The 24,085-nt window shown below is 35.0% G+C and overlaps 2 protein-coding genes across 2 annotated transcripts; both read left to right on the top strand.

The window, feature by feature from the left end:
• Positions 1 to 1,387: 1,387 nt before the first annotated feature.
• LOC136806665 (sterol O-acyltransferase 1-like) lies at positions 1,388 to 23,418 on the top strand. Its single transcript, XM_067063249.1, has 15 exons — positions 1,388 to 1,454; positions 10,559 to 10,636; positions 11,104 to 11,202; positions 11,716 to 11,795; positions 12,038 to 12,144; positions 12,474 to 12,527; positions 12,777 to 12,884; positions 16,317 to 16,584; positions 16,954 to 17,044; positions 17,345 to 17,453; positions 17,914 to 18,051; positions 21,248 to 21,383; positions 21,643 to 21,877; positions 22,272 to 22,420; positions 23,157 to 23,418. Exons 2-15 carry the CDS (start codon positions 10,612 to 10,614, stop codon positions 23,229 to 23,231), a joined length of 1,674 nt encoding a protein of 557 aa, XP_066919350.1. The 5' UTR covers positions 1,388 to 1,454; positions 10,559 to 10,611; the 3' UTR covers positions 23,232 to 23,418.
• Positions 7,903 to 9,223, top strand: LOC136806666 (FMRFamide receptor-like). The gene has a single exon (XM_067063250.1). The coding sequence runs from the start codon at positions 7,979 to 7,981 to the stop codon at positions 9,131 to 9,133; it is 1,155 nt and encodes a 384-aa protein (XP_066919351.1). The 5' UTR covers positions 7,903 to 7,978; the 3' UTR covers positions 9,134 to 9,223.
• Positions 23,419 to 24,085: the final 667 nt, after the last annotated feature.

The raw sequence follows: 24,085 nt of genomic DNA, 5'->3' as shown, positions 1-24,085 counted from the left end.
GAACACTGCAAAATGATTAAAAACGAAATTAATTTACAAAATTACGAAACATTTTAACAATTTTGCAACAGAGGACGCAACAGTTGGTTACACGAAGACGTAATTCGGTAATTAGTGTATAGAGGTATTTTAAGACGTTGTGAGGGATTCAAAAAGATTGATTTGATTGCTAAGCGGGCTTTTGGATGTTCTTGTTGATAAAGAACGTGCATATAATATAATAATTTTGAGATTCAAACAAAAAGATTGATTTGATTGCTAGGTGGATTTTTGGATAGCCCGCCGTAAATACTGAAAATCGCAATACATCGATCAATCATTGAACTGCTCTCTGTTAAGAGTTTAGACTGTATACACTTTAGATTTTGGATATTGCACTCCGAGATGAAAGCCCCCTCAAGGTCTATCAATGTCTATCAATGTGGTTTTCACTGAGTAAGCAAACATAAGGACAATTAGATTGTTCCAAAGTTCCATAGTTCCAAAGTCCATGAAATGGATATTCTTAATTACTACGTGAAAATATAATTAGTATTTCATTTCAATGGATTTCAATGGGTCTGATCAAATTATTTCTTGGTTCTGTTTTACATACTTTTTTGGTTCAAATAATAAGCTCGGGGCTTTGGAGAATGATAATTAACCCATATTTTTGCGATCTGGATTTGAAATCTGAAGAAAACTCCTTGGATATAGACTCCGGATTTTCAAATCTTCTTTTCCAAGGCCGGTAGAAAGTGCATGATTTTGAAATCATTCTGTATCTATTTCTGTTCTCCGTCTGACGATCCGAGTGGCAGCTTTAGTGGTTTGTGCTCTGCTGTATAATGGCGAAGAGTATGGAATGCACAAAAATTCGCTTCTCAGTTCCTATTGGTCAGAAATGCGAGAACAATAGGTTCAGGGAAGAATGAGCATTGATTGGTTAGTCATGTAAATAGCTAAATTGGTTAGTAAAGTAAAAAGCAGGTTAGAAGCACAAACCTTGGTCTTCGGGGCGTAAACCCAGGCTTACGTGGCGTAAACCTAGATTTACGGAGCGCAAACCTAGGTTTGCGATATTTTTGTGCGATTGGGCTTCCCATGCGCAAGAGAAGTTCGGAAAAATGAGCTCCGGATATTACGTATTTACCGGACATCATTTTTTCCGGATATGTAATGAAAACATGCGCGTGAGCGAGAACTGAACAAAAACGAAAGTACAAAGTCCAATTATTTTTTTTTGCCAGAAATAGCAAAGGAAATCAGCAAAAAAATTGATTTAGTCTATTCTACCATTTTTTTCCTTTTTCTCATTTTATATTTCACCTTTATCACTTCATTTCTAACAACAAGATATACTGAAAGAAACATAGATCATCAGAGCAGAGCTTTTTGGAAAGCGAACTAGAAAACAAGGGAGGGGGGAATAAAATTGCAACACACAGACACAAGATAAACACAAGATAGACAAGGTTTGTTTACTTTCAAAACAGTTTTTTTTTCATATTGATACCGTGTTATGCTAATACTTGTTTGAAAGATCTGATTGAAGCTCTTTTTTGATGATTGTGTTTTAATATTTGTGCTTGAGATGTTATGTTCTCCGATCCAGGTTATCCAGTCAGGAACAATGTCTTACTTAGGACATCATGTCTTACTTTGGGCATATGTACTAACTAGGAAATAAAAAATGTCCTTACTAGGCCATTTTTTCTATTTTTGCCTATAACTCAAAATCAAGAAAAATGCGCACTTTCTTACCATCGCCAATCGAAAGAGCACCAAAAAATAAAGGTTCTAGGTGATTTTCAAATATTTTGGTCAAAGGAATCAAGAAATATCTTATCCTAGCCCTGAAGCCTAGTCTACATGTTACAAAAACCCGAAATTTTATGATGTAGACAGTCCTTTATTTGTAAAATCGGGAATTTTCATAATGGTAGACCAAGTGGCGATGGTAAAGGTTCCGTTCCTGTTCTGCTGTTTTACAAATTGTACAGATTGTATATAGACCTTTTCGCCTTTGCGTCCGCCATATTGAATTGTATGCAAAAATTATGGTTGCCGAATTGCCGTGGTGAAATTCCCTTAGAAAGTATGCAAAACATATGCAAAAAGAAAGTATTAAATAAAAACTTACATGCATAATTGGCATTATATTAAAGTGTAATCTTGTAGAAGAAAGATTAAATTTGCTTCTTTTGAAAACTAAAAACAATTATATTCACTCATCTCTTAGAACAAGCACTTCAAAAAACCATAACATTAGACATAAACTCAAACTGAAAAATCACCCGCGAAGGTAAAAAACAATCCTTATTCGGCTGACGGCAAATTATTCTCCTGGGAATAGAGCCGCCAAATGATCAAATCAAAACATTGATGAAGTGTGACGTCATAATTACTGCTTTCAGTTTGCGTGTTTTGAAAGTTTGATGTGTGTACTCCGTCTTCGTGGAATTTTTTAATGGCATGAAAACAGAATATGCAATGTCTTTAAGAACAAATTCCTAAAAGGCTTTTGTTGTTCTGTAAATATTTCCTTTTGGATTAAGAAATTCCATCTTTTATTGTTCTAATGATTATAATATTTATTTATAAGATGCTTTGTTGTCTTTTTAATCTTTGTGTAAACTTGCATATGTTTTGCATACTTTCTAAGGGAATTTCACCACGGCTATTCGGCAACCATAATTTTTGCATACAATTCAATATGGCGGACGCAAAGGCGAAAAGGTCTATTCAAAGACACATAGAGAACTAGCCGTATTGTATAAGGGTTGCGAAGCGATCCAGACTCCACCTCAATTCGCAAGTTGCTAGCAAAATAAGAGACTCTCTAAAAATCCCTCTTCTAATAAAGCCGCTATAGAGACAGGGTCGTAAGAGCCTTAATGCCCCAAATACATTACATAATCCACGGCGGCACAACACCCGCCGCTGCCCGCGCATCGCTCTTTTGTTTTCCTTCTAGTTATTCTAGTGTAAATGGTGCCTTAATAAAATCGAACGATATTCTTCGAACGATCGAATATTTTTATTCGAATCGTCCGTCGAAATAATCACAAAACATAAAAATAAAACAAAAATGTACAAAGATGGCTTGTTGGTTCTTCGGCAGTTTTGATTTATTTCTTGACAAATTTGACAAATTTGATTACCTCTGTACTTCTTTATCATAGAATATCCACTTGGTTTTGCAAGGTAAGTTTCGTTCACTAAAAGAGCACTCCTCCCGCCCGCGTGACTTGCAAAAACCTCTCATTGATTGACCTTATTTGATACTTGATACTTGCTGTTAAAAGTCAAGGGATGATGAAGATCCTTTCTGTCACCGTTCAAACTATTTTTTTCTCCATTTAACAGCAAAATAAACTTTAAAAACCGAAGAACAACTGCTTAGATTGCTTAGATGCGTGCCGCCCGCGCGGCAATTTGATCAACTTCAGATTCTAAGTCCGTGTTTCGGCTTCCAGTAATTTTGTTGCTTTTCACTGCTAGGGTACACCATTTTAAAACGGCATTTTTCGCAGTCCTAGCTACCAAACCGAGAAAGTTTTCATGGCTTCAAGCCAAACCATTCGAGGTCATTTTGATAAAATCATCGGTTTGAAGATGTGATTTATATAGCAAATTTTTATAGCAAATTTTCGCTTGGGATAGAAGTTAAAGGTACGTGCACAATATAGCAAAACTGCTTCGCTCATAAATTCGCTTCGCAAAAAACCCTTCTGCAGATTTTGAAGAAATTTTCAACATATACCAAGTAAAGGTTGCTCTTTCGATTGGTTATGTTTTTAACATGCGCATTTTCCTCTAAAATGTCTAAAATGGGGGTTCAAATTAAAAATGTCCTACTTAGGCCATCTATGGCCTAATTAGGACATAAAAAAATGTCCCTCTTAGGCCTTTGTCCTAGTTAGGCCATTGTCCTAACTAAGACATTGTTCCTGACTGTTATCCAAGGCGGCAAAATGCTTGAAACATTGCATTTCATTCTTAGAAACTCAGTTAGGGCTGCGTCATTTTGGTGATGTCAAAACTAAAAGCTTGATAATAACTTTTGATTCATTGGTCAAGGGCTTCAAATTTTGATCATATCATAACTTTATGTAATCAACATACTATGGCGCGCGGAAGTGCCAATAAATACTATCTCAAAAAGAAACTATGTTTCATTCAGGGGATACTATTTCCCTTAAAAAGAAACCAAGTTCATTTCAGGAGAAACTATCTCATTTAAAACAAAACTATCTCATTTAAAACAAAACTATCTCATCTAAAACAAAACTATCTCGTTTAAAACGAAACTACTTTAATCGGATTAATTTTCGCGAGATTAAATTTCGCGATTTCGCGAATTTTTCCCACTTTCGCGAAATTAAAACTCGCGAACATGCGAAATTAAATCCACCACAAAACTTTCAAAATTGTGTTTTTGGCGGAGAAACTAGTTCCAAGTCTCCATTTATGACAAAAAATGTTATTTTCAGCTGTTTTCTGGCTTATTCGCGAAATTAAATCCACGCGAAATATTTCAAAACTCTGACTCGCAAAATTAAATCCAAAAAATTTCGCGATTTTTTTATCTCGCGAAATTTAATCTCGCGAAATTTAATCCGGTTAAAGTATCTCATTTAAAACAAAACTATCTCATTTAAAACAAAACTATCTCGTTTAAAACAAAACTATCTCGTTTAAAACGAAACTATCTCGTTTAAAAAAAAACTATCTTGCTTAAAACAAAACTATCTTTTTTAAAACAAAACTTTCTCATTTAAAAAGAAACTATCATATTAAATTTAACCAAAACTATCTCAGTTTGTCGGAAACTTACGTCCAGAAAAGGCTAGTTACAGTAAATAAGTAATAAATACGGTTTTATCAAAAAGCCGAGTAAGGAAGAGTTGTAACTCGGGCTTGGAAGGAAAAAGACGTGCTTTTCTCTGAAGTAACCAAAAAGTCAAAATTTTAATAAGTCATTCAGTCACGTGGGTTGCGTTACTGTCTGGTCCGTATTTTTACCTAAATTTGTTACTGAAGAATCACCTGGCCACCCGAGGTGGGGGGGGGGGTACATAGGCAAAATGAGTGCTGGGCATGTGCGAGCCATAAGGGTATTCTTTTTCATACCTAAAAAATCTCTCAAAGGGGAACAAATCCATCGGTTAGTCTTCGAAAGGGTAAATCACAGAAATCAAAAGTTACCTGAAAGGGTCATGATTACCAGGAATTTCGATCAAAACTTAGTAAAAATCAAGGGTCCAAAAAGGTCAAAATTTTGTCTCTCAAAGGGTGCAATTTTTAATTTTTGGCTCGGACATACCCTTCACCTCGCAATTGTTTTACGATCTTGTCCCCACTGCATTCCACCACTTTATCTTATCTCATTCACAAATTTATCTAATCGAACAGACTGGGGCTAGTACGTAAAATAATTATTCATAAGGAGGAACAGACACTATGAAGAAAAGGCCTTTCTGGCTACAATCATGGACTTTAATGTTTGAGAAAAACACTGGAAAATGCTCTGGAAAAACCATGGAATGGTCCCCCCTTCCCCCCAGTGGCAATGTTTAGTGCGAACGACCTTCCCACCGACTTTTCCAATGCCGTTCAACATTGCCACTGGGGGGAAGGGGGGGGAAGGAGGGTTGTCTCACAATTTTCGTCCATGATTGTAGTTATTAAGAAAACACACTTTTTTCTTCTAAGTTCGAGTTATAACTTCTTCCTTTCTCGGCTTTTTGATAAAACAGTATTTATAACTCGTTTAATGTAACCCGTCTTTTCTGGACGTAAATTTCCGATGAACTGGTTTAAAAATGATAGTTTCTTTTTAAATGGGATAGTTTCTTTTTAAATGGGATAGTTTCTTTTTAAATAGGATAGTTTCTTTTTAAATGGGATAGTTTCGTTTTAAACAAGACAGTTTCGTTTTTAACAAGATAGTTTCTTTTTAAGTGAGATAGTATCTGCTGAATGAAAGTTTCTTTTTAACAACATAGTTTTGTTTTAAACAAGATAGTATTTATTGGCGCTTCTGCCCGCCATGGCAACATTATCTGGACCTGTCTGGTCTGTAATGTGGTTAGAGTGATTTTTTTGAACAGCTTGCTATACTCAAAAGGTTTTATTTAAAAACATTTAAAAGGCTAGATATATGACGGAATTAGACAAGTATGTCGGCATTCTACGAAGTTAAGGTAGATTGAGGCAGACATCTATAAACGTTTAATGAGTTTTAGAGTTTTGTTAGAATTTTGGCGATGTCAGCCTTTTTTGCGACTTTTTATTTTTAGGTTTTTTTAAAGTTTTTGACATCATAAATAATCAAGAAAGTTTTTCTCTCTTCCCAAAGATTTCATAGTCGAAATTTCAAATTTTTTTGATCACCATCACTTATTTAAAAGTTATTCAAGTTTTTAGATTATGACGTCATGCATGATTGGAAAAAATACACCTTTCCCGTAATTCACCAGATATGGTATCAGATATGACAGAAGGTAGAAATGTCACAAAACCCCCCTTTATTTTTGACTGTGTTCAACATGCTAGCCTGGGTACCCAAAATTTTAGAAATAAAAATTTGCCTCAACATACAAAGTTCTACCGTACTAACAGAAAATGTGTATATTCTCAACTTCAGTTGAGCTAGAATGTGAGAATGTCTGTCTGTGTGTCTGTCTGTGTGTCTGTCTGTCACAAAAACTTTGGGGCAGGCTGGAGACTTTAAAAATTGTCCGATTTTGTTGAAATTTTGCACACTTGATCCTTGGGTGAATCCCTGGGGTTGTTTTTTCCATTTTTTGAAATTTTTCAATTTTAAGGGCGTGGTCACAATATTTCGCCAAAACGAGGCTAAAACTTTGGGGCAGGCTGGAGACTTCAAAAATGGTCGGATTTGGCTGAAATTTGGCACACTTGTTCCTTGGGTGAATATCTGGGGGTTATTTTTTCATGTTTTCAAAATTTTGATTTTTAGGGGCGTGGTTACGAGTTTTAGCCTCAAAACAAGGCTAAAACCTATTTAAGAAAATGCTAAAATTTTCCTTAAGCCATTAAGTTTACAATTGGGCCTACGAATGATTTCAAAAATACTAAGTTGAGCCAGTGCGGTTAGCACGTTCGACAGTGAATGATGTTTTTGAAAATTCAAGAATCTGAACATATCAGGCTAATTTTTAAAATATTTTATCTGATAAATGCACTATTTGAGCCTATAATCAGCTTCTTATAATAAAATGTAAGGCTGCTTTGAAAGTCTGGAGTTGTGTGTTAGTTAAAAATTTCATTTTGTTTGGTCTGATGGTTAAATGTTAATCTCCATAAGACCTACTATTTCATTATACAAGTTCCATAGTCATTTAAGCAATAGTTGTTTTGGAGAACGCAACGGCCTATTGAATAGCAAATTACTCCATATACATTACTTTCACTCAGCCAGTACAAACGTGATAAACTATCTTGTCCCTGCACTTTCATTGAAAAAAATCTGATGGAGTTATTAGTTATTCAAAAGACCGTCACGTTCTCCCAAACAACTATTATCTGCCTCTTTTTAATTTCTTCTGAGCAGACGAACTGACCCATTTTTCAACGTTTGGAATAGTTGGAATCAAACAGAATTCTGAGCCAATTAGTTTTTTATGAGCAGTTGCCTAATAGACAAATGAATTATCTGACAATTTTTACATCATCTATTATTAACTTATTTGGTAAAGGGTCAGGTTCTACAAACAAAATGACATAACACTATTATAAATTTCCATATACAGATTATTCAATTGGCACTCAACTTCAGAAAATATAAGACAAGGAAAAATTTGTAGTATAGGCCCAGACAAAAACCAAACATGACAATATTCTCCTTAAAAAGTTTTGAGTCTACATTTGAAGGCTGAGCTTAAAAGAATAATGTTGATAAAAAGATCAAATAAGTTGTTTGTGATTTCTTTAAGAATGATAAATTTGAGTATTATTTTAGGTTATAAAAATGAGCTTATTAGCATCTAATCTTCAAATTACAGATGGAAGTAATCAGCTTCACACAATATTTAGTGCATATGTTGGCATAGCTATTTGCATTATTGGCTTCTTTGGGAACATCATTTCGATATCTGTGTGGAGACGCATCAATAACCGTAGATATGACTCTGGAAAAAGTGCAGGGATGTTCCTCATTTCACTTGCCATTGTTGATAGTGGACTTTTGATATTTTTCACAATGACAGAAAGCTTTCAAAGCATTTCAACGGAAGTAAAGTACACCTATTACTATGTTTGGTTTTATTGTTTTGTTGGTTTTCCGATGTATTTCTTTTTCATTGTGGCGAGTATATGGATGGTTATATCAATAACATATAATCGATTTGTGGCTGTTGTCTTCCCTCACAAAACATCATCTCTAAACACTATACGAAAAAGCTACATTATCATCTTTCTGACCTTATTTTTCTCTTTTGCAATCAACATGCCCCACTTTTTCAATTTTCATCCCATTCAAGACGTGAATGGTCATTGGGCAGCCGGTAAAACAAATTACGGTAAAACATATGGTGCAACAATGTATGACTTTTGGGGACATTGCATGCTTTTAGTACTCATTCCTTGGTTAATAATCTCAATCTTAAATGGTGTCATTATTTACAAACTGTATTCAAACCGACCGACTGTATCTAAAAAGAAATTCAGCAAAGAACATCAAACCACTATCATTTTGTTGACCGTATCTTTTGCATTCCTTTTCTTTCTGATTTGGCAATGCATAACACAATGTTTCTATATGCTTCATTTCAAAAGTAACAATAAAGAAATATGGTATGATATCAGTTCAGCTTATGCCCCAGCTCGACTTGGTGTTGTTTTAAATTCATCAATCAATTTTGTCTTATACTGTTTATCCGGTCAAATGTTTAGAAAGGAGATGTTGCGAATGTTTGCAGAGTTTTGTGGATGCAATAATTATCTTATTCTTTTGGATTCGTCCACGACCATGTCGAATACCGTTAGCAGAGGATCGTTTAGTAAAGCATCTTTGAGACAAACCTCTGCAGTCCAACAAAGTAATAAAAGTAAAGAAAATTGTGTCAGTCCTCAAGACATAAACGGAAACAGGAAACAAATCACGGAGGAAGTTGAAAGTTCATGAGTTCATATCCTTGGAATACAAGTGTCAAGTGTACAAAATTGTTGGATTTTGAACTTTTGAACTTTGCTTACACGTGCAAAATTATGTATTGGTTCTTTTAGTATGAATGATCCTCTCCTCTCAGCATTCTTTGTTACATCAATACGGCAATCAAATGAATTAGAGACATGATAATTATTACAAAAAATGATTTATTACTTCTTCTAAAGAGCTGACATAATCAAAATATATTTCTATAAATTTGTAAATATGCATAGCTTTCGTGATACATGTTGGATGTGATAGTTCAGACCTTATTGCTTGGTTTTATTGGGAAAAAGCATTTATTTCAAATAATTTTCTACCGTTGATAATTTTTATAAATATTTTGTTTTGTAAATATGGTGTAACCGTCACATTAAAACAAGGTTCAAAAATCTAGAGAGATAATTAGAAAAAAAAGTATGGCTTTAATTCTTCTGAATTATAAGCTTGCAAGCCCCTTTGTACACTTCCATATACACGTTTTTTTATAAGAACAAACTATATAAGAACATAAGGCTTCGAGGCCCAAAAATTTAAGAACATGCTAAGAACATTCTAAGGCTTTGGAGACTTAAAAACATGCATTTTCTTAAAAAATTACATCAAATGCTCAAAAAATGCTGAAAATAAGAACATTTTTAGAACATTTTTAGGCTTCAAATCCTAAAAACTAAGAACATCCGAAGGCTTCGAAAATTTTTGACGTTCTTATAAAAAAAAAACGTGTAATAATTCCAGCTGTCTGAAGGTTCTTATGTAAATAACGCGTTAGACGAAATAGTAGCAGGCAAAACCATCAGCCGTCATGTTGACATGTCTATTTCTTTCATGTTTGAGGGTTGTATCATTTCTGAACAAGAAAACATTTGAAATTGGATACAGCTTTCATGTTTCCAAAACAAGAACTGCTGACTTTAAATTCTTTCTCTCTGGGTCACGTGTTCATTTGACTGTTTTGTTTCAGTACTGATGTTGTTGAAAATTTCTTGCTTTTTTTTTCAAAAATTTATAAATCTTATTCTAGTATTATATCAGCTTCAAATTTATTTTTTCGAAATTTTTAACACTTTCATTGTTGATGATATATTGTAAAATAGTTTTGTTGCGAAATTTGAAAAGAAGTAACTAATTTTTTCTTCGTTTTAAGCTGTTAAATATTTGTTGCGAAATTTGAAAAGAAGTAACTAATTTTTTCTTCGTTTTAAGCTGTTAAATATTTTCACTTTTCAACCTCAAAAAGTGTAAAACAGCCCACCTTTTTCAATTGGGACAGTATATTGTATTGGGTGGCCTCTCATGAAATATTAAATCTCAATCAACACTTATCTTTCTGTTTCAAACCATAATATCTGGTAGCACGAACGGTGTAATATTTTCTAGCTTCTGTTTTATTTTTCTTAGTGAAGAAACAGAGTTATCCGGAGAATCATTTCGAAGAAGACAACAGAAAGAAAATGGGAGATGTTGAACACTTTTCAAGTATGATGTTATCTTTTTTATATCGTCTAACCTAATTTTCTGGACCATCATTGTAAGGTTACAGAATGTTAAGTAGTTAGAAGGAAAGCTTAACAGTCTCTGAATTCTTTCAGTGATGTTTCACTTCACGTCTAACCAGGCTCCGCTATCTATAAGATTTAACAGAACAGAGAGCAGTGAGGACCTGAACGGAAAACCTTTGGTTTGTGGCCCTAGCGTCTTTTCCAAGTCAGTCACAGACCCGCCGGGAAATTTGGCAAAGATTTCGTCCCCGTTGGGAAAGTATCCTAGAATTTCAGCCCCACTGGGAAAATTACCTTAATTTCATCCCCATTCGAAATTAAATTTTTAGATATTGCACTCCAAAACCATCCCCGCTATATTTTTTAACCTTGGCACGATAGAATTTTCATCCCGATTGGAATTTTTCAGTAGAAATTTTATATCTCCGCTTTTTCAAAAACCAGCGAGCAACGGAATTGAAATACCAGGTAACAGTGTCAAACGAACTTTTGAAAAATTGAAAAACGAATCAACTTCATCAGGATCAACTCACTCCTCGAATGGTAAAATTATTTTTTATTTTATTTTCTGTATTTTACCCCACCCCTGTCTCACTGACTCAGTGCGATTTTTCTAACATGTAAGGATAAAAACTGAAATATTCGAATGGTGGCTAAATTTGAACATATTGAATATATGATTGTCTGGAGATTCAAAATGACGTAAGTGAAATACTTCTGACGATGTTTTCCCCGCCTTTCTAATTGATAAGTGCGGGCGTTAAGGGTGAATTCTTCAAGACACCCGAAATGCACGGTAAGGGCGGGCTTTTTGACCCTACACTATAAGGGTACGAATTTCTAAATTCTAGCAAAAATGAAAAATTTTAGTCAAAGTTTTTCTGTATTGTGAAGGTATTCAACTTGGTAAAAATGCACAAAGAGTGTATTTTTCAGGAGAAAATAACTGCGCTGTAAAGCCAATTTTTAGCCCGCACATAAATCCGACTGCAACCCCCCCCAGGTGTAGTGTAGGATGAGTCAGAAAGAGTTTCTATTTTTCTTCCATTATTCTAGCATCACGAAGAAGTTCGCGTGATTCGTCGAGTGATGGCGAAATACTTGCAAAAGTTGTCGACTTCAAATGCCAAGCTGAGGTTGGTTGTTCAAATTCGTTTAAGATGACACATATCCATTCGTCTAACTAAGTCTCGCTACTGAGACCAGGACAAAAGAAATGGAAATATTTTATACAATTCGTCCCCTAGAATTGTCACATATACTCTCATTAGTGAGCCTAAGAAGTCCATCCTTGAGATTTTGAATAATATTAATGAGGAAGGTCGTCGAAAGATTTCTTAACTGTGAGTTTTAATATAATGAATTTTTTTTGTAATAGGAGCTCGGCAAACAAATCATTGATAATTTTGAAACACAATTTCAAGATATGGTGGATAGTTTCACCGTTAATGAAGCATGTCAAAAACGAAAGAAAAAACAGCAAAAGTAAGACCACCTTCAAAAGCTTCAAGAGAAGCCATTTTAGGCTTATAAACTTTGCGAAAAAGAAACCTTCGCATTTTTTTCGTGAAAGTAAGTGTTGACCCCAGTGAAGTTGACACTTCTTATAAGAAAAAGTGAATTTTTGCTGAGGCTCTTTTACTTTACTCAATTTTTTAATAAACTTATTTGAATCACTTATTGACGAAAAAAAGCTTCAAATTACTCTTTTCTTAACCATTGCTGAAATCTGAGGCTGGGGTTGTTCTGATTTCATGCTTGAAACTTTGAAATTTCTCTCATAAAAAGTAGATTTGATGTTTTTTCATTTTCAGTGACCACGATAAGAACGGAGACAAAATATTTCATAATCGAGATTCGTATTTAACGTAAGTCAATTAGTTTTCCATTCTTCAAATAGTTTTGAAATCTTGAGATCTTTCCTAATGTGTTATCATTTCTGAAGCAAACCGAAAATTTTGAGCCTTCAGTATGTTTTTACACGTCAGACTTGAATTTCGGTTTAAAGTTCGGCATTAATAAAAAGTCTACCAGAGTTGTTTCAAGGAAAGAAAAAGTCAAAAACTTCAACTAATCCAAATCGAAATGAACTTTCATTTTTATAATTTTCCGCACAGTGACTTGTTCAACATTACACACATACAAAGTATATACAACGTTTTCATCGCGGTTCTTTTCGTATTCTTTCTAAACACTGCAGTTGCTGACTTCTTGGATAACAAAAAGTAAGTCCATTATTTATTTCAACAATCTGTAAGATTATAACTGATTTCAAAATGATTTCTCGCCAAAATGATTTCTCGCGCATCAAAAGAATTTCTCGCGCACCAAAAGAATTTCTCGCTAAAAAAAAAATATTTTTGTAAATTCGCAAAATTATTACAGTAAACTCTCGCTTATTTGAACTTCTATGATTCGAATATTTCTATAATTTGAGTTTGTTTCCAGTCCCTTCTTAAACTGTCGAACGTGCTAACCGCACTGGCTCAACTTCAGTATCTTTGAAATCATCCGTATGCCCAATTGTAAACTTAATGGCTTCAAAAAAATTATAGCATTTTGGGTTTTAGCCTCGTTTTGACGAAAAACTCGTCCCCAGGCCCCAAAAATCAAAATTTTGAAAAAATGAAAAAGACACCCCTAGGGATTTGCCCAAGGATCAAGTGTGCAAAATTTCAGCCCAATCGGACCATTTCTGAAGTTTCCAGCCTGCCCCAAAGTTTTAGCCTCGTTTTGGCGAAAAACTCGTCCCCAGGCCCCAAAAATTAAAATTTTGAAAAAATGAAAAAAAAACACACCCCGGGATTTGCCCAAGGATCAAGTGTGCAAAATTTCAGCCCAATCGGACCATTTTTGAAGTCTCCAGCCTGCCCCAAGTTTTAGCCTCGTTTTGGCGAAAAAACTCGTCCCCAGGCCCCAAAAATTAAAATTTTGAAAAAATGAAAAAAAAACACCCCCAGGGATTTGCCCAAGGATCAAGTGTGCAAAATTTCAGCCCAATCGGACCATTTTTGAAGTCTCCAGCCTGCCCCAAAGTTTTAGCCTCGTTTTGGCGAAAAACTCGTCCCCAGGCCCCAAAAATTAAGATTTTGAAAAAATGAAAAAAATACCCCCAGGGATTTGCCCAAGGATCAAGTGTGCAAAATTTCAGCCCAATCGGACCATTTTTGAAGTCTCCAGCCTGCCCCAAAGTTTTGGTGACAGACACACAGACACACACACACACACACACACACACACACACACACACACACACACACACACACACACACACACACACACACACACACACACACACACACACACACACAGACATTCTCAGATTCATAGCTCATCTGAAGTTGAGAATAATCTCTACTAGTCATAGCTTTCACTAAATGCCCCCACATAAAGATCATGTCATGCACTTATAAAGCTTTAATGCTTTAAATATTAAACATTAAAAAATTATCAGGAATAATTGATTGATTTAATTATTGATTGATTGGTTGATTGATTGATTTATTGATTGATTGATTGATTGATTGATTGATTGATTGATTTATTGATTGAGGTGTTTGCTTGAAAAAAAAAATTATATTCCATTATAAAAAAATACATACTTGAAGAATTCATGCAGCTTGATAAAATTTAAAAAATATATTTAAAAAGTTATGGTATCGTTATCTTACTGATTTTCACATCTCCTGTTTGTTTTTTTCTCCTAGTTTCTTTCTTATAACGATATATGTCATGATTATTATTCACTAAATAGACCTTTTCTAATAATGTCGCAGACATCTTAGATTGTAGGCAAAATATATGGACATACGCAGTGAATAAATCCACAAGGTAACCAATCAGAAATAGCTTTTTCATTGGCTGCTATATTTCAACATTTCTCTATTGCTACTTTGCCTAATAAACAATAGTCAAGAGGATACTGCGTATAAAATTTATCAAAAAGTTCTGTGCCATCTTAAGTTGGGTGAAATAGAAACTCACTTATCCTAGTTAAGGCCCGGGCTCCACTAGCGTACGCTGTGATTGGACTTCTCAAGCAAAATCTTCTATGTTGTTGGTAAAACGAAAAGTATAGGAATGCCATTGTGCTTGTGGTTCATTCAGACGTACAGTCGAGAAAATTTAAAATGCGCCTAAATTTCTTTTCAAGTGCATAGTTCTTTTTCATGATGCAATCTTTTCTCCAAGCTGATCGCAGGCGCAGACAATGAAGAGACGTGCCTTCAGGAAGCTAGACTTTTTGAGTTTATAGCTAGCGATATACTTTCCCTTTATGGTGTTTCTGTATGACTGTCTGTGTATCTAGTCTAACCACCGTTAAATGCCTTCGGGAAGGTCTCTCCTAACTTAGAAAGCCAGAATTTGGAGCTATTTCACCAAACCACTGGAGTGTAAGTTATTTAGGCCATCACAACTGCATGAAAAAGTTTAACGTGCGCATGTAAAGTTTAACGAGTAAACAAACTTTTTTCAGGTTTTTGAAAAAGTTTTACCACACTGAAAAGACGTAAAAACACTCTAAGTGAGGTAAATTATTTTGAAGACTAAAAGAAAAATTCTACCACGTTTGGATTCAACTTTACAAATGCGTACATTCATCTTTTTTGTACTTTGCCGGTTGTTTTACTAAGTTAAGAAGGACTTTCTTGAGTTACGAACATGATGGTATTTAAAGCTCAAGAAGCCCTATAAACAATAAAGGTAGTTATCAATAAAATGACAGACAAAAATAAATTAGAGTTTGAACAAAAATATCAAATGTACATTTGAAAACTTAAGCAAATTTCTTTAAAGATTCTGGAAAAAGAATTGAAATCTTTGCTGAAGTGAACTTCTGACTAAATTACAGTAGTTAGTATTCAGTTTCAAAGACAAGAAACAAAATTTGACATACAAAACACTTTTTCTAGTCAATGGGAACTTCTAGTCAATGAATCAGCTCATCATCATCATAACCAGTCTGCCATTTTGTTTGTTTTGATTTGCACAAGTAATATTGTAATTCGTGTTATATCATACACTGTTTTGATTTGCATTTATAACACTCGCTTCAGCTTTTCAAAGCTAAATCAAAACTAAAATTGTAATATGTAATAATGATAATACCATATAACGTAATATGAAAATATGTATACTACCGTCCCGGAAAAAAACCGAACATTTACGGAAGAGACTAACTACGGATATGCTTACGCGACAAAACAATTCGCAAAATTTTGAGATTCCAGTCCAATATCTATGCGTGAAACTATGAGAGCCTCCTCGTCACTACGCTCCTGCGGGGGCAATAATTCGAATCCCTTTGTAATTCGAACAAATAAGTTTTCTCGTTCGACTTCGAACTAGTGAGAGTCCACAGTACTCTTATACTTTTTTATTAAAACATTCAATTTTAGGGAACTGATTTACCCGTCATTCGCCAAATCAAGTTCTTGACAAAGTTCTTGAAAAACTACGGTTCCCGCCAAAAAAAGTTATCGACAAAATTAAACATTTTTTAATTTTTGCTCGTTACCAGAATTAATTCTTGCTAAAATGAAGGTAGTGGGTTTTACAAGTCCATTTATAAGCGACACCGTCCAAAGTAGCAGCACCTAACTTCTGATGGCATCTTTCGATTGCTTATCATGAGCCTTCGTTATATTCTCTTTCAGGATCCTTGATTTATCTTTCCTAGCCTGGGGACTCGGCGACGTTTCTCTACTCATATGGAATTGGGTGCTTCTTCAAGGCTATGTTTTGTTGCTATACCCTCTATTGGCAGCTTTCACGAGCAACCAATTCTCAAGTATGAAGCTACCATGCACTGTTTGGGGTGTGGTATATTTGGTGTACATATCATACTTGCTGTATTTCCCTGTTGCTGCCATGTTTGAATACCAACTGATGCCAATCGCATCCGTCATTTTAGCTTGTGAACAGGTAATTTTATTTCTTAACGTACACACAGCAGTCTTTGACTTGGATGCGTCACTGAGTCTCCGAATTCATAAATTCGAAAGGGGATTTAAGACCGCAGTCAGAAGCGATCCGAAGACTCCTTTTTCGATAGCTATCTTCCCGAAGGTAGGGGAGGGCGGTACTCTTTCTCCCTGGCTTTCTCCCTGGCTGGCCGAGCAACAAGCAGAGAGGCGTCATTACATATGTGTACGATGTACGAAGTATTTGGCATATCCTGACCGAGGATTGAAACTTACGACCTGTCGCATCGTAACTGGACACTCTATCTCTCACTAAGGTCTTTCACTAAATTCTAATTTCACTAAGGTCGCTAAGAATTATCTTTTTTAGGTTCGATTTATCATGAAGGTTCACGCTTTTGTGCGCGTGAATGCTGGCAGACTTATTGAATATACTTCTGATCAGTACAAACACAAAAAAGGTAACATTTTGTTTCAAATGGACACTACTTTCGTCACGTGGCATTCGATTTTGAAGTCGGCAGTGTAGCTCTTAAGGGTACCCTTATTATGCACTTGCAAGCTCCAACCCTACACGACATCACAATGTAAATCTCAAGTCTCTTCTTAAATTCAACTTAGATTTTCAGTAGTCAACAATATTCAGATGACCCTGGCAGTTTACCCCTTACCTAGGGCGGTACATGTCTTGGATCGGACCATAAGAACACCCCACGCCCGGTTCTCTACATTTACGCCACGGTCGGTTTTTTTATTTATAGATGACGACTTTGATGACGAATCTGTTGAACCGTTCGAATTGGCTGGCTTCTCTCAATATCTTTATTTCCTATTCATACCTACATTGATCTATCGTGACCATTATCCAATGTAAGGCCATACCAATTTGATTAGTTGTTTTACGCGCCCGTCCTACCCTAAAACTCCAAATATCGAAATAAGAATAAAATTCATTTTGGTAGTACATTTTTATTTTTATTGCTTTGCAGACTCCCTAATTCTCAACATTTTGGTAGTTTTTCCAAGGTTTTGAGAATTTTAAAATCAAGATATTACCTGATCGACTGTCCTTCTCATCCCTAAGTTAAAGCTGGCCCCTTTTACGTCAGTCTCAATTCCACCACAGGCTTAAAAAGAACGCCAATAAAGGCTGGCGTTAAAAGGTCCATTATGGTGAAAAGATATTGATTAGCAAAACTTTGGTGAACAAAATCATCGATTAGTGAAAAAAAGTGTTTAATTTTTTCCCACTAAAGTTAGCCGAAAATTATTTTAGATTACTCAGATGCAATTTCATATTCTAATTGTTTTCATTATCTTCTACACACAGGACGCCAAGTATCCGGTGGAATTTCGTTGTCGTCAATTTGGTTCAAGTTTTGGGCTGTGTATTTTATACTTATTTCATGCTTTCCAAGTTTGCTGCACCTCTGTTCCGCAAAACCGGGATGGAACCCGGAAATTTAAGGTGAGGGATTACAGGTTTTCAGGTTTTGCCAAAGCTACTTAACTTAAGGAAAATCGGCCGTTATAGTAAGAAATGTTTAAATTTACAAAGATAATTCATTCTACAAACGTTTGCTTTCATAATGGCGGAAGTTACTTAGAAAACAATAATAAGTCAATAGCAAGACATAGTCGAACGAACTTGACAGGAGTAATGTTAATTTTTATTTTTAAACATGTTTCGATATGTTAATATCATCATCAGTAATTATTTAGTGTTCTAAAAATGAATAAAAATTAGGTTATTAAAAGTGCAAGTAAAATGATAAAATGAGACGAAGTATAAGGACAAAATCAAAATAATCAAACTATCAAATTAACTTTTCAACGTTTTCTGGATATTCAGGACACCTCTTAAACGTTCATTCCATAAGTACTCCCTTTCAGACAAAGAGTACTTTCCTCTAGAGTACATGTTTTCAAGGTACTGAACTGAGAAGTCAGTTTTCTCTTTACCAACACTACAAGTTTTCGAGTGTTCCAAAACTGCCGAGGTTCGTGATTTTTGGAAATGTTCCTTAAACCTTTGACCAAATTTTGTGGTAGTTTTACCAACATAGAGTGATAAGCACGAGCACGAAATACAATAGATACCACAGTTTGAACACGATAAAGAACTGTCAACAGGATAACTACGACCATTGGTTGGTGATTCAATATGACTATTTTCGTTACGAATATCGTTGGAGCAAACAACACAACGCCGAGAACAAGTTTGTGGAAAGTTACTTTTGATATGGTTTTGAAACAAGAGACTACCGATTGAAGAACCGTTACATTTTACAATATCAAGTTTAATTTGATGATGACTGAGGGTTTTGTTGATACGACTAGCAAAGCGTTCAACTGTTTTTTTCATATGATGTACCTGAGAGAATGACCCATCTAACAGCATTAACTTCGTTTTCTGAACGTCCAGTAGGGGTAAGGTTTCTCTGGAGGGTATGAGCTTGTTGTAAGATGTTATCCACCATTTGCGGACAATATCCAGAATTGATACATCTTTCTCTCAATTTTTCAACGGCTTGAAGGAAATCACAGTCTCTAGAGCATAGGCGGCGGAGTCTGAGTAGCTGACTTTTTACGATACCTTTAAAGCAGTGGCTAGGGTGCGCTGATCCGAACTTAACAAAGGAGTTGGATGCTGTTTGTTTGCGAAATTCACGGGTATGGAACTGGCCGTTTTCGATGAAAATTTCAATGTCGAGTAGGTGGATAGATTCTGAAGATATTTCATGGGTAAGAAAAAGATCAAATTTGTTGAATTGTCTATTCAAGAGTTCAAAGAATTCACGAAAATCTTCTTTCCCAAGAAAAACTCCTCCACAGTCATCAATGAATCTTTTCCACAATTTCAAATTTTGATCAAACGTTGCTTTAAAGTCTGGGTTGGAATTCAGTAAGTCTCTCATGATATAGCTCAGAAAGATATTTGCCAGTGGGACACAATGCTTACCACCGGTAGGGATACCTTTATTCAAAATATAAAATTTATTGTCCCAAATGATTTGTTGATTTTCAAGGGTGTAAATGATCAAATCTAATAAGCTTGATTTAATTTCAAGGGACCAAGTCGTACATTTATCAAAACAGTCCATTAAGGCGATTCTCAGATATTCAAATTTTACTGAGGGGTACAATGCTTGGACGTCAATTCCAAACAAAATCAAATCCGTAAAATCCCATGACTCATTTCTAGCAACGTTGTTCAATTCATCAAAGTCAATCAAGATAGTGGTCGAGTCTTTTGTGTATTCAAATTTACCATACACTTTCGATAGAGGTGTGAGAAATGCCTCTAGCCAGGATTGGGCACGAGACATCTGACATGATGACATACCTACGACAAGACGGGCAGGAATTCTGAGGCTAACTTCATTCGGTTTGATGTTCCGCAATTCTTCGATATCTAACTTATGAGCTTTAAGTAGGGGGTAGATATATGGTGTAGGCTGTTGAACAAAACATTCATTGGAATCAATTGCACGAGTATCTTTTCTAGTACCATCCTTGTTTTTCAAATTGCCCTTGGCACCCCCAGGAAGGATACCGGTTACTGCTGTTAATTCATTTCTCGTAATAAAATCAACTTTATAAAGTTCTGTCATTTTTTGGTCAACAAATCTTCTATTTTCTTCCCAGTTGGATGATTGGTTGGGGCATAATTCTGCTATTTTTGTTATGTTCGTTTCTTCAATTATCTTACGCTGCTCAAAATCAATGATGAGTATCAGATTTCCTTTATCAACCTTTCTGATATCAATAGTCTTTTGTTTGACTAATAATTTCAGTTCTGAGAGTGCGTTGCGGAGCACTTTCGGTAGATTATCATTTCTTGCTTTCTTTTTGAACGAGCAAGATTTATACATTTTTGATTCAGTTCATCAAGTTCTTTATGAAGCTGCTTTGTGACACCGTTATGCAGGTCTCTCTCTCGAGGTTGTGAATACTTCAAATTACGTGGTATACGTTTATCCCTGGTAAAATTATCATGTGTATCATTTATTTCTTGCTCATTCACTGTATTGGTATCGTTGTTGTTACTTTCATCCTGCGTTTCTGTCAATCTCTCGTCAAGGTCGCCTATTCGATCCATAGCACGAAAACCTTCTAAGATAAGGATTTCCTCCTCTTTGATGTTATTAGTTGATGAAGGAATAAAACCTGATCCTAAGGATAACAAAACCTTTTGATGATACGTTATGTCTGTGCTCGAAAGGTTTATGACAGAATTCAGTCCATCATTCACAAAATACTTTTTAAATTTCCTCATTTTAAAACGTTCTCTTGATTTACGATTTCTTTCTTTCGTTCGATTCACGTTCTGGCTACGGTTAGGTTTCGGTAAATGTTTGTTTCTACTTAGAAAACCTGTAAAACTGTAGCGTTGGGAATTTCCATTTCCTATGACCGCTTCTCTTCTAAATTGTCATCAATGATTTCGTACGATGTGTTCAGTTTAGCTTGAGAAAAATTTGTCACGAGATTTTGTGACTTTTTCTAGATACTTTCCAATCGATGAGTTTATGGCGACCTTTTTCACTGTAAAAAGCTGAAGTATTTCAATCACCCAAATGCCCCGGTGTGGATTATATATTTGGACATGATCTTATGGTATTAGGACATAAATTCAATTTGTACACGTTTACTTTTTATAGGACGCTGGTGCTGTCCGCTTTCTCCTGTATGTTGCCTGGTATTCTAGTCTTATTGGTTGGCTTCTTTGCTATCCTTCACTCTTGGATGAACGCTTTCGCTGAAATGATGAGATTCGGTGATCGCATGTTCTACAGGGTAGGTTGATGATGATTTTAGAGTGTGCACTGGCATCTAATGAAATCCTGGACTAATTGAATTAAATTGAACTAAATTTCGCGAAAGAATCGACCACTAGCAACATTTTTAAGCATGAATTTTTTTGAAAAACTCGATTCGCGAAAATTTTTTCTTCTACGAAATGCACAAATTTGCTCATACGCGAATGTGTTCCTTTTCAAAGTATAAAAAGATGAAAATAATGCAAAAATAGTTCTGACTTTCTTTCATTACACAGGATTGGTGGAATTCGAATTCATTTTCGAGTTATTACCGAATGTGGAATGTGGTTGTTCATGATTGGTTGTACACATACATCTATCGCGATCTGTTATATCTCGTCGGTCATCGTTATCGGTCGGCCGCTGCTACGAGTGTCTTCTTAATCTCGGCGCTCGTTCACGAATACATCCTCGGCTTGACTTTCCGATTCTTTTATCCAGCTTTATTTTTCATGTTCGGTGGTGTCGGTTGTAAGTTGTTTTCTACGGGAATTATTCCCTCCAAAGATACCTTACCGGTAGAAAATTCGTCCGCAAAACTATACATCGGTAAAAAGAGACGAAATCACCGACAATTGGTGAAATTTTTCGACCAGCGAATTTTCTACCGATATGGTATAAAAACTATCCTAAACTATCCTAAAAACTTGATACAGAGAAAGGAGGCTGAACCTTAGTGGGCTGGACACTAAGACGGCTCGTTATACCAGCAAGTGAAATCCATTGTATCGACTGCAGAGCAGCAATGACAAAATCGACTTTCTTCTAATACTGTAGTTTGTAGTCTATATATAAGCCATTCAGCTACGGCTACGAATCACGGTTTTTGCGTTAACATCTCTGTTTTCAATTTCTTTCTCCTCAGGGTTATTTTTCTTCTTGAAACCAAAGAAAGGCAATATGAATCCATTATGGAATATTTATTTATGGACATCGTTGTGTATGGGAAGTGGAATCTTGATGACTATGTACAGCGTAGAGTGGTTTGCCAAACAAAATTGCCATCGAGACTATGTAAGTTTTTCAATGCTTGCTTGCTCATCTGCTTAGCGTCTCCTAGTACTCACTTCCCAGATTGCCCAATACTTTTATCTATCTTGTATAGCAATAAAATTTTTACTAAGCAATTAATTTTCAACTTATTATTTTTTCTATTATAAAAAGCACCTTAGCCATTGCCCCCTTTGTTTTTTAGTCTTGCTCAAGTATATCCTGGTGTGTCGTTGCTAACTATTCCCTTGTCTTTTTTTCTTCTATACATTCTCTGCACTTATTTATATCAGACACTACCTATACCTTCAAGCATCACACTCAGCCTTATTCTTTTAAATTTCAATAAAACATGTACATAATCCAATAATATTTATTTTAAACTTTCAATTTTATATGTGGCGAGTATGGGTTCACGCCTTATGCTACTTAACAAATAGATAGATAGATAGCTATTTCTCAACTCATCTATTCTACGATTAACCGAATTGTTCGAAATGGGTTTGGTCGCGAATTTGATGTTCTGATCTGCTTGTTCAACCAAAAAATGATGAATTGTGGTTGTTTTTTTCCTAAGTGAGAAAGAAAAGACAATTGGGCGTTTTAGGTTATTGTTTTGAGCAACGTTTATTTTGGTGTGTTAAGCTTGTATAAAATGCTGTCTGTAAATCAAATCGTTCTCTCCATTTGAAGCAGATTCTCTCTTGATGAAAATCAAGTTCAAAAGATTCAACTATGTTTTATTTATCTTGAATTTTAGGCCAATTGGGTAGATTATTTCCTTCCCTATTCATTCGATTCGTCGTGTATCCAATGGCAATGGAAGACATCTTGAAAGATTCCACCAACAATGATTGTGCTCAACTAACAAAAAGTCTGATCGCACATCGCCTACATTTTCTTTCACGAGAACGACTAAATTACCTGCTGCACCCTGGGGTTATTATATTTCGGGCCTATGTTTCTACCTTTTAGAGTAAATTTTCCTCGCCTATTGTCTTGCTGCAAGATTCGGTCGAAATGTTCGAAGTCATCCCTGGTCAAAAAACTTGGGAAGTTTTTGTAAGATTGTGGAAGAGATTGTAAGTTCTTACAAAACACAAGATCTGCCAAGATATTTGCAAGATCTTGCCAAGTAAATGTAAGATCTTATATAATACTGACTGTTAACAAATTTTTATAAGATCTTGTATTAAATTTTTTGCAAAATCTTACAAATTTTTGCCAATTATATATTGTCTTGTGACAAATTCTTTCAAAAAGTTGTAAATTTTTGTAAAATCTTTCCAAGATTTTTGACCAGTTATTAACATTAGAATGAGAAATGTTTCGGGAGCCTTTCAAAGTGTTTTCGGGATTATTCTTTTTTGGAACAGAATTTAGAAACCATGAAAGCGATATTTTTTAAACAAATTTTTTTAATGAGATTCTTAGTAAAACATCGTATGATCATCTTATTATTCGATTTATTTAGTTGAATTTTTGTTTTAATTTATAAAAATGTGAATTATTGTGAAAAAATTTATTATTTTGTCTTTTAATTTTTTTATTTTTTGGGAATTTTATTGTGATTGAATTTTATATTTAATAGATTTTTAATGAGAATTTATTTATACGTTTTGATACAAACGCACAAAAAGGATTTCATCCGCTCTTGGTTTTCTTTTCAACAAGCACCAAAGCAGTTTT

This window comes from Clytia hemisphaerica, unplaced genomic scaffold (assembly GCF_902728285.1).
Source record: "Clytia hemisphaerica strain Z4C2 unplaced genomic scaffold, Clytia hemisphaerica genome assembly, whole genome shotgun sequence".
NCBI classification, from domain to species: Eukaryota; Metazoa; Cnidaria; class Hydrozoa; order Leptothecata; family Clytiidae; genus Clytia; species Clytia hemisphaerica.
The sequence above is the reverse complement of the archived record's forward strand: the minus strand, read 5'-3'. Positions and strand labels throughout refer to the sequence as shown.